General features: G+C 45.1%; 1 protein-coding gene across 1 annotated transcript in view; it reads right to left on the bottom strand.

Moving 5' to 3' along the window:
• Positions 1 to 13,564, bottom strand: part of HSPA12A (heat shock protein family A (Hsp70) member 12A) — a 163,517-nt gene that overhangs the window by 137,079 nt on the left and 12,874 nt on the right. Inside the window, exon 2 of the mRNA XM_082407821.1 lies at positions 12,681 to 12,768. Coding sequence (XP_082263947.1) covers positions 12,681 to 12,768 — 88 coding nt within the window. The remainder of the gene's footprint in view (positions 1 to 12,680; positions 12,769 to 13,564) is intronic.

The raw sequence follows: 13,564 nt of genomic DNA on the forward strand, positions 1-13,564 counted from the left end.
TCATGCCATTCCGCTGCTCAAGATCCTCACTTCCTGTCTCAGAGGACAAGCTGGAATCCTTGACCGTGGCCTACATAGCCCTCCCTGGCCTCATCTCCCAGCTATGTGGCCTCCTTGCTGGCCCTCTAACACGCAAGGCAACACCTACCTCAGGATCTTTGCACTAGCTGTTCCTCTGCCCAGGATGCTCTTGCCCCGGATAGCCACATGGCTTGATCACTTACCTTCCTCGGGTTGCTGCTCAGATGTCCCCTTCTCAGTGAGGCCTCCCTGGACTCCCTATTTTCAGTTCTAACCCCATCACTCCCTATCCCCCATTCAGCTTTAGTTTTCCTCTGTACCATTTATCATTTGAAATATTTGATAAGATTCTTATACACACACACACAAACACACACACACACATGAATGTAAGTTCCACAAGGACAGGAATTCGTATGTTTTATTCACTGCTGTATTCTCATGTCTAGAACAAATGCTAAATAAATATTTGTTGGCTGCTTTGTGACTGCACATTGGTTCACCTGTGTCACTTGCCATCTTGACTGCGTGGGAAGAAGCCTGGGGCCTCAGGGGGGCAGGATGGCAAGTCACATCCTACCACAGTACCCACTGTGGGACATGACAGCACTGGATTGACCTGTCCACATTTTCTGTGCCTCTCACATCTCAGGATCCCCAGAGCCTACCATGGGGCTTAGAAAAAATGTGAGTAAATACTTGTTGAATTAATGAAATCCAGATAATTCAGGCCAAAGAGGAACCTGAATTAAACGAGATAATAAGAAACCACAGATGTGTGTTAAAAGACCCCTTTTCACGTTCTGCCCATCCTCTGGCAACTGCATCACTATGTGCATAGCAGCAGTACTTCACTGCGGGTACAGGAAGTCATACACCTAAGTTGACCTGATGACGTGGAGTTTCGGAGTTTCTGCCCACATTCACACTTGCTCCCATCACTGTCCACACGTGAACTTTCTCCATCATGAGTGCAGGGGGCTCGGGATAAGTCATCATACACCTTGGATTCTAGTCTTCCCTCCACACTTACCAGCCTTAAGTATGACTTTAATCTCTGTGATTCTCTGTTTCTTCATCTGAAGTTAATTCTCTTACAATAAAAGAATAACTGGCCTGTGAGTTTGGTAGAAAAGATTCAGGGATGGCTGTTAAAGGAGATTTATGGTTTATGAACATGTAGAAAGCAAAGATCACTAGGACCCACAGTGGACTCACAGAGGAAAAGCTGTCAGATAAAATTGTTTCCTTCTTTGACAGGATTATTAGACAGGTAGAAATGAAGTACATCAAGGATTTAAGAATTCAGTAGGGCATTTGATAAATTCAGTGGGGTTGACATATGGATTGGATGCAAGGACTATTGAGCTGAGTGCAAGAACTATTAGGTGGCTTGGGGACTGGCTGGATATTGTTTTTCGGAGATTGAAATTTGATGATCCCAGAGAGAGGTTCTGAGCTCAGGACCTCAAGCCTCTATCCTCAGCAAAGTCCTGTTGAACCTTTGTATCACTGGATTGAATGAAAACAAAGAGGGTATGTTCACTACATTTGGGAATAGGCTGGGAGACAAAGATATCATGACCGGGATCAGAATCAGCATCCAAATCAATCTCACTCATAGACTAGAGGCAATGCACTGAATCTAAGAATATGAAATGGAAAGGGTAATGTGCTACCTTTGGCTCCCAGAGCTACTTGTCCAGGCATAGAATGAGGGAAGCATGGTACAGTAGCAGAAGACTTGAAAACGTATAAAGGGTTTTTGTTGACATAAGTCACTTGTCATCATATGTGATGTTACTGTGCCTTCACCCTACCCGCCCTTTCCAAACCCTTCCCACAAAAAGCTAACTTTGTCTTGGGTTACAGTCATGGAATTGTATCTACAAGGGTAAGGTGGGCATCCCACTGCGTTCAGTGCTAGTCTGATGGTTTTAAGGACCACATTGTAAAAGGGATGTGAAATGAGCAATCCAAATGTGAAATGTTTAAAATTTCATTTATAATAGCATCAAAAACAATAAAATATTTAGGATTAAATTTAATAGGAGAAGTATAAAACTTATATATTGAAAACTACAAAACATTGATGAAAGAAATTAAGAGAGACCTAAATAAATGGAAAGATATCCCATGTTCATGGATCAGAAAACTTAATACTGTTAACATGGCAGTACTCCCCAAAACTGATCTCTAGTTTCAACACAAGTTCTTTAAAAACCTCATCTGGCTTCTCTGAAGAAACTGACAAGCTGATTCTAAATTCATATGGAAATCCAAGGGATCCAGAATAGCCAAAACAATTTTGAAAAATAAGAGCAAAGTTGGAAGACTCACACTCTGTAATTTCAAAACTCACCACAGAACTTCAATAGTCAGTAGTGTGGTACTAGAGAAGGACAGACATATAGATCAACGGAATAGACTTGAGAGTTCAGAAGTAAACCCTCACATGTGTAGTCAATTGATTTTTGACAGGGGTGCTAAGACAATTTAGTGGGGGAAAGAACAGTCTTTTCAATAAATGGTACTGGGACAACTGAACATCATACAAAACAATGAAGAAGGACCCCTGCATCATACCATACACAAAAATGAATTCAAAATGGATGGAAGACCTAAGTGTAAGTGCTAAAACAATAAAACTCTTACGAGAAGAGATAAAATTTACGAGAGAAAAACATAGATATAAATCTTTGGGACCTTAGATTAGGCAATGGTTTGTTACACATGACATCAAAAGCGCAAGCAAAAAGAAGGAAAAAAGGATAAAGTGGACTTAACCAAAATTTAGAACTTTTATGCTTCAAAGGATACCATCAAGAAAGTGAAAAGATAACCCACAGAATGGGAGAAAATATTTGCAAATCATATACCTGATAAGGAAGTTGTATCTAGAATATATAAAGACCACTTACAAATCAATAATAAAAAGATAACCCAATGTAAAAATGGGCAGAGGATATGAATGGACATTTCTCCAAAGAAAGTTTACAAATGGCCAATAAGCACATGAGAAGATGCTAACATCTTCTGAAAAGCAAATCAAACTACAATGAGATATCACTTCACGCTCAGGAGGATGACTATAATCAAAAAGACAGATTAACAGCTGTTGGCCAGAATGTAGAGGAATAAGAAGCTTCATACACTGCTGGTTGAGATGTAAAATGGTGCAGTGGCTTTGGAAAACAGTCTGGCAGTGTCTCAAAAAGTTAAATATAGGGTTACCATGACCCAGAAATTCCACTCCAAGGTATATACTCAAGAGAAGTCAAAACAGGCATCCACACAAAAACCTGTATGTGAACGTTCACATCAGCATTATTCATAATAACCAATAAGCGGAAACAACCCAAATGTCCACCGATTGACTAATGAATAAACAAAATGTGACATATACATACAATGCGATATTACTGAGCAATAAAAAGAAGTGAAGTACTGGTACATACTACAACATAGATGAACCTTAAAAACACTGTGCTAAATGAAAAAAGCAGTTACAAAATGCCACCTCCTGTATCATTCCACTTATATGAAGTATCCAGAATAAGCACTTAGTATCAGAGAACAATTAGTGTTTCCCGGGGCAGGGGTTGGGGTGGGGGGAATGGAGACTGACTGCTACAAGAAAGGGAGTTTCCTTTTGGGGTGATAAAAATGATCTAAAATTGATCTGGTGATGGTTGCACAGCTCCGTGATACACTAAAAGTCATCGAATTGTACAAGTTAAATGAGTGAATTGTATGGTATGTGAATTATAGCTCAATAGAATTGTTGTTAAACGGGGAGCATATCAACAAACTGGATCTCAGAATGACAAAAGGCTGTAAAATCGCATTCTAAGAAGCAAAGCTGAAGAGACTGGGGGTAAAACAGAAGAAGTTATCTTCAAATATTTAAGGGCTCAATGTGGAAAGGGAATTAGATGCTCTGTGTGGTTCCTAAGCAGACTCTGCTCCTCCTTCTGGACAGCTCACTGCCCCCCCATTACACCCCCAATATCTCCTACACATTTTCGTGTCTCAGCTTAACTGTCACCTCCCAGGGACGCTCCCCCAACTCCCCTTCCCCGTCATCTTTGCTGTGCACTCCCACTCGCAATGACATATTTATTTAATGACTGGGTTACAGTCTGAGGACCTCACGGAATTACCAGCTCCATGAAGGGAGCCTACAGGCTTCCCGTGCACCATTGTCTCCCTAGAATTTATCACCGTGCCTGGCATGTATGAGGCACTTAACACGTATTTGTTAAATGAATAAATGAACAAGAAACATAACTGTCAGAGACTACAAACAGTCTACAGAAGAACTTTCTGAGAGTCAGAGCTGCCAACAGATTTGATAAGCTGCCCTGAGTGCCCTTGTGCCTCTCTTCACGGGAACTGTTCAAGCATGTGGGAGACAGAGGCGTCAGGGAACAGATTAATGCACCAAAGAGATGGTCACATGGGATTTCTTTCTCTGCTGTTTGAAAATCTCATATACAGTTCATGTGCTCTGGAAAAATCCTGAAAGGCAGATAACAAAAGCAATTAAATCAAATCAATCGAAGCACCCATAATCTCTCCACCACGCCGCAGCCACAGGTAACAGAGCACATCCTTCCGGACGGTGGCAACACAGCATTTCATTATGTGGACAAACGCTACTTTAGTTGATGAGGGATTATGAACATCTCATAACCTTTCACCATAGCTCACACTTATTGGATGCTTAATTGGTGCCAGCCACTCTGCTAAAAACTTCATGTGCATCTGATTCTCTTAAAACCCACTGAGGTGAATACTTAATATTATTCATAGTTCATGTCACAGATGGAGAAACTGGGGTGTAGAGAATCACATAAGTTTCTCAAGATCACAGACTAGCAAATGGCAGAGCCAGTTCAGATCCCTGAAACCTGACTCCAGAAGGATTCCACTGATGTCTGTTGAACAATCACTGAATGAATGAATGAATGAATGAGTGCTCAGCTGCCCACATAAGGGAGAACTGAGCTTCTCTTCACCAGCTGCTTGGTTCTTATCTCAAAAATGCTCTAAATCTTATGTCACTCATCCCTTTATGGGTCACCCTATCCTAAGGCTAAAAATGGGGTCACTTAACAGCATAAAGAGCATTTCTTTGGCTCCAACTCCCACCTGCTACTGGGGGAGTCTTCCTCCAGGGGACCCTCAAATACCTCCTTGGATGGGCCTCTGTGCTGTTTCCCGTCGTCCAGGCTTCTGTCACCCGAGGAGCCACTGCAGGGCCCTCTCCGGGCCACTCCGGCCACCCGCCTCCCACACTGGCTGAAGCTGACCGGCTCCCGCAGCTGCTGCAACATTGCTGCATCCACTTCGAAGGTGCAGTGCCACCTCCTGCTGGGACGGGTGCCGCCGGTGCTGGTGCCACCGCCACCGCCAGTGCTGGTGCCACTGCCACCGCGAAAGTGCCACCAACACTGCCAGCGCCGGGCTCACCGCCTCTGCTGCCGCTGCCATCAGGTTGCTGGAGTCACCGCCTGTGTCACCACCGTGGGGCGCTGGCCGGCTCCCACCGCTCTCAGAGGGGGAGGCACGTGCGGGAGCGGGGGGGTTCTATCGTTGCCTGCTCAAGCCCCAGTCTATAGGCAGATGAGGGACAGACTGAAGGACAGGACATCACGACATACTCAAAACGACCCTCTCCTCCGAGGAAGCGTCACTCTGCACTACCTTGGGATTTCCTGGGACATGACGGGTCCCTCAGGCAAACAGATTCCCAGAAAACGCAACTCATGTTCCCGACATCTCTACATATTCCCGACATCTCTACATCCCATGGGGAGACAGTGAAGGCCAAGCTGGGAGCTGCTTCCCACTCACCCTCTCTTCCCCTCCACTACAAGGAGGCCAAGACACACGTTTGTGGCTTATCTTTCAAAATCCACAGGACCTCATGGTATGCACTTGTGAACTCACCTTACCCTTGACTTCACCCTGGTTCCCTTCCACACCTGTTTCTCAGATGTATCATTCTTATTATTGTATTACATGTATGTCTGAAAGTCCCTTTTGGAATAAGACAGAAGAGATTACAAACGTAAAGGAAATCAAATGAAGAGCATACGTATACACGTTTTAAAAAGGAAAGTCCATTTCTAAATTTGGTGTGCGTCAATGGGGATTTCTTTCTGAAGACTTCAAATAAGCAGAAATTGTTGACCAAAGGACTTGGTAGTTCCAGGTGAAAAACAGGGCTCTCTCAGGACGCCTTACTGAACATGAATTACAGAATGATTGTTCATTCTTTATCCTTTGTAGACAGACATTAAGAACACTGCTGGGCATGGCTGATCCTGGGTAAAGGGGGCCTTCAGGGCCCCCAACCTTCCTGACCCTCCATCATCTTCAGCCCAGAACGTCTTCCTTAGAAGAGCACCTAGGCTCTCGCTAAGCACTGGGTAGGCCACAATAGACAATTCATGTTAAGGTTTTAATCTCAAAACTCCATGCTTTGCAGTCAGAGGGGTCACATAACTCCAAAGGCAGGACCACATACATAATTTACAAGGCCCAGCACAAAATGAAAATGAGGGCCCTAACTCAAGTTATCAAGAATTTCAAGTGGGATAGGGAGGGTGGGAGGGAGGCTCAAGAGGGAGGGGTATGGAGATATATGTATACGTATAGCTGATTCACTTTGTTATACAGCAGAAACTAACACAGCATTGTAAAGCAATTATACTCCAATAAAGATATTAAAAAAAAGAAAAAGAATTTCAAGATGGCAACAGCAGAGCATTAAGCCAAGCACAGGGCCCCATGCAACAGAGGAGGTCGGACATCCAAGCAGGCCCTGCCCCAAGAAATGTAGGACGTATCAAGGACACTGGAAGGCATAATTTAGGAAATTGTTTTTATATATAAACACAAATGCCTATTTTTTAATGGAGAAATACTAAAAATTGGCAAATATTTAAAAAATAAGACAGAAAACTTCAGAGACATTCCATTCTTGCAGAAGCACCGGTTGATTCAGCTCTGCAATTTGGACTACTGTGCTGAAAAAGCACAAGAAACAATTTTTACCATGTTTCCATCCAAATCTGCATACCTGTCAGTGTTTTACCTTTTAAGAGACAAGTTTGGAAGGGGTAGTAAGAACATCAATGCCACGGCAAAGCAGGAAAGGGTCAGATCACCACGGGCCTAAACAGTTCTCAAAGGCCAAGGATGGGTGTGGTCTGGCGAGGCTGAGAGGAAGGGTACTAGTATGGGTGAGGGAGGGCAGAGGAGCACAGAGAGAGAGAGGGATGCAAGGGGCAGGACGGGTAGTGGCAGGAAGGTCAACAGGACGCGGATGGGGCGGGGGCGGGGGAAGGGCTCACCCAGGGCCACTGAATTACTTCAGGAAAATCTATAGGAACCTGACAGCTTGTAAAGTTTTAGAATCTCATTTTAAAACAGGGATTTCATGCTCATGAAGGGTAAGATAAATGTGATGCACTCGGTGTCAACTGGGCACTTGTCTATAAAGAACACATGAAATTTTTCCCTCTATAAGCAATAGCGTGAGACAGAATCCAAAGGGTAAATGAGAGTTTTTTGCCCTTGAATCGGCTATTATTGAACCTTCACCCAACTCCCCAGATCTCATAGGTGCCTCGCAGCTCTAGCAAAGCTTTCTGGTCTTGTGCTGAGGCCGCTCTCCATGCTGGGTCGTTAGTCAGTCTTGCCCTACACGTGACACACAGCACCTTCAGGATGGGAGGGTGCACGGGGCGCTTGAGGCACAGAACGAAACCCACGCTCACCATCACTAACGAGCTCAGGCTCAAGAGGACGGAATGGTGGGGAAAGATGTTTGGACAAAGCAAGACTTGTCACCTCCACACCTGAGATGATGCAGAGGGAAAAACTCAAAATTGCTCTCCTCCCCAGGCCTCCTCCTCCTCTATGGGCCATCCTACTTAGATGCAGTGACACCCAGCACAGGGCTGTGAGAGCTTCGAGGTCTGTCTCTCGGACTATCTAGGCCAAGGTACAAGCTGTCTCATCCGGGCTACCAGGAAACTAGATGAACACAGACTCCAAACTCACCGTTCAAAGTCAGAGACTGTGAGGCACGTACATTCCTCCAGACCCCAAGTGACTCTCTCCCCGCTCCCTTACTCTCTTTATATACATATATGTCTGTTCATTTATGTATCTACACCTACATATTCATAGATATATATATGTGTAAATAACTATATCTGTACGTATATAAAATATGTATATGTGCGCATGCACATACGTATGTGAAATATGCATATATATAAAGAGAGTAAGAGAGGTGGGGGGGGAGAGAGAGCGAATACATATATGTATAACATACACAAATATGTAGTACAATTCAATTCCATTCAATTTTATTAAATTCAACCAACATTCAGAGTCTCTGCCATGCACCGGCCCTACGCTAGGCCCTGGAACACAGAGTGATGTAAGAGTCTCACCAACCTCCAGGGCCTCACCATCTAGAAAGGAAAAACACTGAAACCACATGCCCGGATCTATCAGCACGGTGGCTACTTATAACGGGACACAGCGTGGGCTGGTGGTTCGAGGTGGACGGAGGTTAGTACATGTGCTCCGGTCACGCTGGCTGGGCTCAGGTCCTGCTCCACTGCTTTCAAGCTGTGTGACCTGAAACATGCACCTTGTGGGTTCTCATCAGTAAAGTGAGTACCTACAGTAGCAAAAGCACTTACACTTAACTGGCAAACAGAAGGCCCTCAGTAAAAGGGAACTTGTACTATTATTATTATGGAGAAGAATGTGAGATTCTCTCTTTTTTTTTTTTTAACTACTTTACTCTCATTTTGCACTGTAGTTTTCATTTGAACTAATGGTGGAATATAGTTTCAAACTTGCCAATTAAGAGTAGTTCGGTCTCTATCACCGAACTACTACTACTATAACTGTCAGTTATAAATCGGCACAACAATGCCACATAACAAACGATCTCAAAACCTCAGCGGCACGCAACATTGAGCATTTATTTCTCACACATCTGTATCTGAAGAATGTGAGATTCTGAAGGGGGACACAAAAGAGAAAAAGGTCAATCTAACATGGGGGGGGCACCAGGAGAAGCTTGGTGGAGGAGGTGGCATAATGAGTAGGTATTTGTCAGGAAAACAATAGGGAGAAAAAGGCATTCTAAGGATAAAGAAGAATTTGTTCAAAGGCCCTGAGGCATGAAACATCCTGAAATGTCTAGAGAACTGCCGGCAGGTCAGCACAACCAGAGTAAGGGTTTAAGGTCAAAGAGAAGGGCCACTTAAACAATGGAAAAACAAAATCAGACCTGCCTTTCAGAAAAGTTTAGGTAATATCTAACTGAACACAATTCCACCTTTCCAGGGTCACCATTGTGACGATCAGTTATCACGCATACAACTGGGGCATATTAATGCCAGCAGACTTGTAATTCACACGTTCTTTCCTCTGTTCACAAGTGCTCAGAAGTTTTTTGTTTATTTGTTTGTTTCAGTTTTGTAACTAATTGGCTTATTTTTCCACGCTGGTTTAGTCGCTGCAGAAGGTTTTCTTTACCACTAATATCTTACAGAATGATTTTTAAATGCTCATCTTCCCAACCACAAGGAGAGTGAGTGGCCACTTCTTCGCCTTCGTAAGAGCCAGACAGCAATCACTCGCCCTCAAAGCACACATCCAGCAGCGGCAGCTTTGCGGATCAGGACTTGAGACAGAGGCACATGTAGGAGGCAGAGCCCAGACAGGGGTTAGTACTGGGCCTAGAGGCGGAGCCATATCCCAGGAGAAAAGCAGTACAAGTAAACAAAGGAAGTCGCTGAAGGAGAGGAAAAAGAGCATGTGCTGTGGCATGAGACGGACGGGCGAAAACGCAAAGTGGGTCTTTTAAGGGAATTTAGTGACAAAGGAGGTCCCTGGAGGGAAAGCGTGAGACAGGCAACTAAACTGTTTGAAAATGTCTAGATTCATTTGCTCACTCATCATTCATGAGGTCAGCCTATTAGTCGATTCTATTAATTCTCTTTGTTCAAATATGTCCCGGGCATTGAGAAAATAACTTGACACCACAGAACAGCACATGGTCTCCAACCATGAAGAACCAGGGACAGTGCGGAGAGAACTCACTCTCGTCTGGCTCCTGATACACACCAGGTGTCGCCCTAGGTGTGCTTATGTGCTCTGTCTCATTTAACTTCACAACACTCCTCTGGTAAAATCCACAGACAGTCTCTGTTTCTGGCCCCGCTTTTCATTGTCCCACGTTAGAGAAAACAGAGCCAGCGGGTGGAAGAGGCATCACTGCGTGAAGAAAGGAAGCTGAAAACTTAGCTTCAGACACCCATCACCTGAGTCTCCCTTCTCCTTCTCAGAACTGTAAGCTTGGGGTTTGGTCTTAAATTTTCATAAAACAAACATGGCTTTTTTTCAGTTCACTTTTCTCCCTTTAACACAGCACTGCCCCCAAAAGCCCATGTATTAATCCTGTCATTCTTTGTCTACCGCCCCGATAAGAGGCTCAGTCAGTGTGTGTGTGTGTGTGTGTGTGTGTGTCTGTGTCTGTGTGCGTCTGTGTCTGTGTTTGTGAGAGTGTGTGTGTGTGTGTGTGTGTGCATCTGTGTCTGTGTGTGTGTGTCTGTGTCTGTGTGTGTCTGTGTCTGTTTGTGAGAGTGTGTGTGTGTGTGTGTCTGTGTGTGTGTGTGTCTGTGTCTGTGTGCGTCTGTGTCTGTGTTTGTGAGAGTGTGTGTGTGTGTGTGTGTGTGCATCTGTGTCTGTGTGTGTGTGTCTGTGTCTGTGTGTGTCTGTGTCTGTTTGTGAGAGTGTGTGTGTGTGTGTGTGTTTGTGTTTGTGAGAGTGTGTGTGTCTGTGTCTGTGTCTGTGTGCGTCTGTGTCTGTGTTTGTGAGAGTGTGTGTGTGTGTGCGTCTGTGTCTGTGTTTGTGAGAGTGTGTGTGTGTGCGTGCATGCACGCTCCAGTGCTGGTAGGTTCAGTTCAGGCGCAAATCAGTCGGCGGTGCTGCCATCCCCGCAGGATCTGCCAGGGTGTCAAATCCAAATTCTAGGCACAGATGTCCTATCACTGCCACAGGACTGCCTCTTTGTGTCATAGTTGCTGTAGCCTGGGGCGCCTGGGGCACCTGAGCACCAGTGGTATTTTGCTTGTTTTAAGTTGTTAAAAAAAAAGGGAGACACAACACAAAAAATAAGATAATCATATCACCCCATCATGCTGCACTCCAACTTAGCATGATTTCATGGTCAACTGAGAAATTCAAAGAGTACTGTAGAAACAATGAAAGTAAGCATGAGAAATAGGAGGATCTCTATCAATCACTCTTTGTTTCTCAGATGACTTTTCTCCTGAAAAAAATCAAACAATAAATTATTTATTGAGCACCTACTATGTGTCAGGTACTCTATATCCAATGGAACATGTTAGGATTTCTTTTCACTATTGTCTTTTCTTCGATAAAAGAGTTAAGGCGTTGATCAGGATGCTTCAGCTGTTTTCTCCTCAAGCAATTTTATTATTATGAATGTCTTCAGGAGTTTAATGCTTTGATGGCTACGCATCTTTTTTGCTTTGTTTTGTTTTCTCCCTACTATTGTTTTTCACTTACAACTTTTCTTTCCCTACCCTCTGATTTTTAGGGAGAAAAAAAAATCTAGCATCTGGGGCCTGAGACCACTTGAAAAGTCTGGGCCAGGGATTGCTAATGACCTCCCAGAGATAACCCAAATTGCTGATTTAGCAAAGCCCATTCTTGACCTTGACATAAGACAAGACAGGCAAAGGGGAAGAACTTGGGAGGGAGCCCTGAAAGAAAAAGGATCATAGAATCCCTCAGATCTCGCCAGGCCCCCTCCCCCATTCAGCAAACACCTGGCTGAGTTGGAAAACATGACCGGCCCAACCTTCCTATTGGCACCAATTGAAGCTGTCAGCTCTCGGCTTGTCACCAGTTGCACTGGGAGGCCCTGGGCAGCCACAAGAGCCCTAATTAGGCAGAAATGACACTTCTACAACTGACCTGCCAGGACCTTTGGCAAACCATTTAACATCATTAGTTAACATTTTTTAAAAGTGTGAATGTAAATGAACAGCCAGTGGCTTTCAATGGAGTTTGTCGGTGGCATCTCCCCCCTCCCTGCTCACTCTTTCTCTTGTTACATGAATAGTCCGCTTGTTTTCTCCAGAATTGGAGGGAGGCGCTGGGGAAGAAGGAAGAAGAGGACCAGTCCTCTGAGAGGAGAGACATGTTAAAGCATAAACAAGCTCGGCGGAGGGGCGAGACCCTCTCCTCCAGATGCAGGCCCCCAGGGCCAGCGTGAGCCCAGCAGGTTAGACGGGTGCCAGGTCCCGATCCACGAGCCGTCCTTGTGAGCGTGGACGGCGACCCTCCTGGGCTTTGGGTAGGTGGGAAATGACTTCATGACTTAAGGGCCTCTGCAATCCTCTTTCTCTCGCACCTCTTCCCACTCGTTGGAATTCTGAACAAGCAATTCTGAACAAGCGTCGGTTTAGCAAATACCTTACGTGCGCACAAATCTAAGCGTACCTAGTCCCTCTCTGAAAGGATGCCGTTCTAGGGGTGACTGCTTCCGACGCCGGTTCGATACTTACACAAATTAGTTCATTTCCTACCTGATGCGGTTATTTCCCACCTTGAATCACACTTCACTTTGTTCTTTGCTGTGCACCCACAGAATCCGTACACGCCAACACTCTCCATCTGTAGGAGGGGGAAAGAATCACACTGTGAAAACGGCACTCTGTGTGCTTCCGTGCCGCTCGCAAGCCCTGTGCTCAGGGCGGTAGGCAGTCTGAGAGGCAGCACCAGGCAGAGGGGAAGCGAAGGTTTAGGGGGGTGGAGGCGCTGGTCCCTGCGGGCCTTTCACTTACCACCTAGTCCTTGTGGGGCCCTGGGCAAGGTGCTTTGCCCTGAGTCTCAGATGTTTTCATCTGTAAGACAGAGATAATGCCTTACTGCTTCAAGCGAGAAAAAAAATAGATGGACATATGAGAACTGGGAAGTGGTGTGTAAAGGTAAGGAGCTGCCAAAATCGAGGGGCTAAGCCAGGCTCTCATCTATCATCTATCTTGGAGATTTGACGTTGCGAATCTGTCCTCTTGACTCCCCAGGCACGCTCGACAAAGCCGCAGCACCACCAGCACATGCCGGGTCCCTCCCTGCCCCCCACCTCCACTCCGGCGGCTGCAAGTACTACACAGAAAAGTGCATGGGTGCAAAACAAATTCAGTTATAATAGCCCTTTAGGCTCTCTGCTGGATCCATAAACAGTACAAGAGGGGAAGCACGTCTTGTCCCTGTCTGAATTTCCGGGAGCCCTGAGGACAGTGGCGGGTACACAGAAGATGCACAATAACTGTTTACTGAGTTGAAACGCAGTGCCGTGTTTCCAGACCTGTGCTTACAGCAGCCGGGATGTGTGTGCTTTAGGAAAGCAGCACAAGATCCTGAGTGTGCAGGGTTTTACTTGTCCCTGAATTAAAGACGAGTAAAATCA

The sequence above is a fragment of the Balaenoptera borealis genome (genome assembly GCF_965194805.1).
Source record: "Balaenoptera borealis genome assembly, chromosome: 10".
NCBI lineage: Eukaryota > Metazoa > Chordata > Mammalia > Artiodactyla > Balaenopteridae > Balaenoptera > Balaenoptera borealis.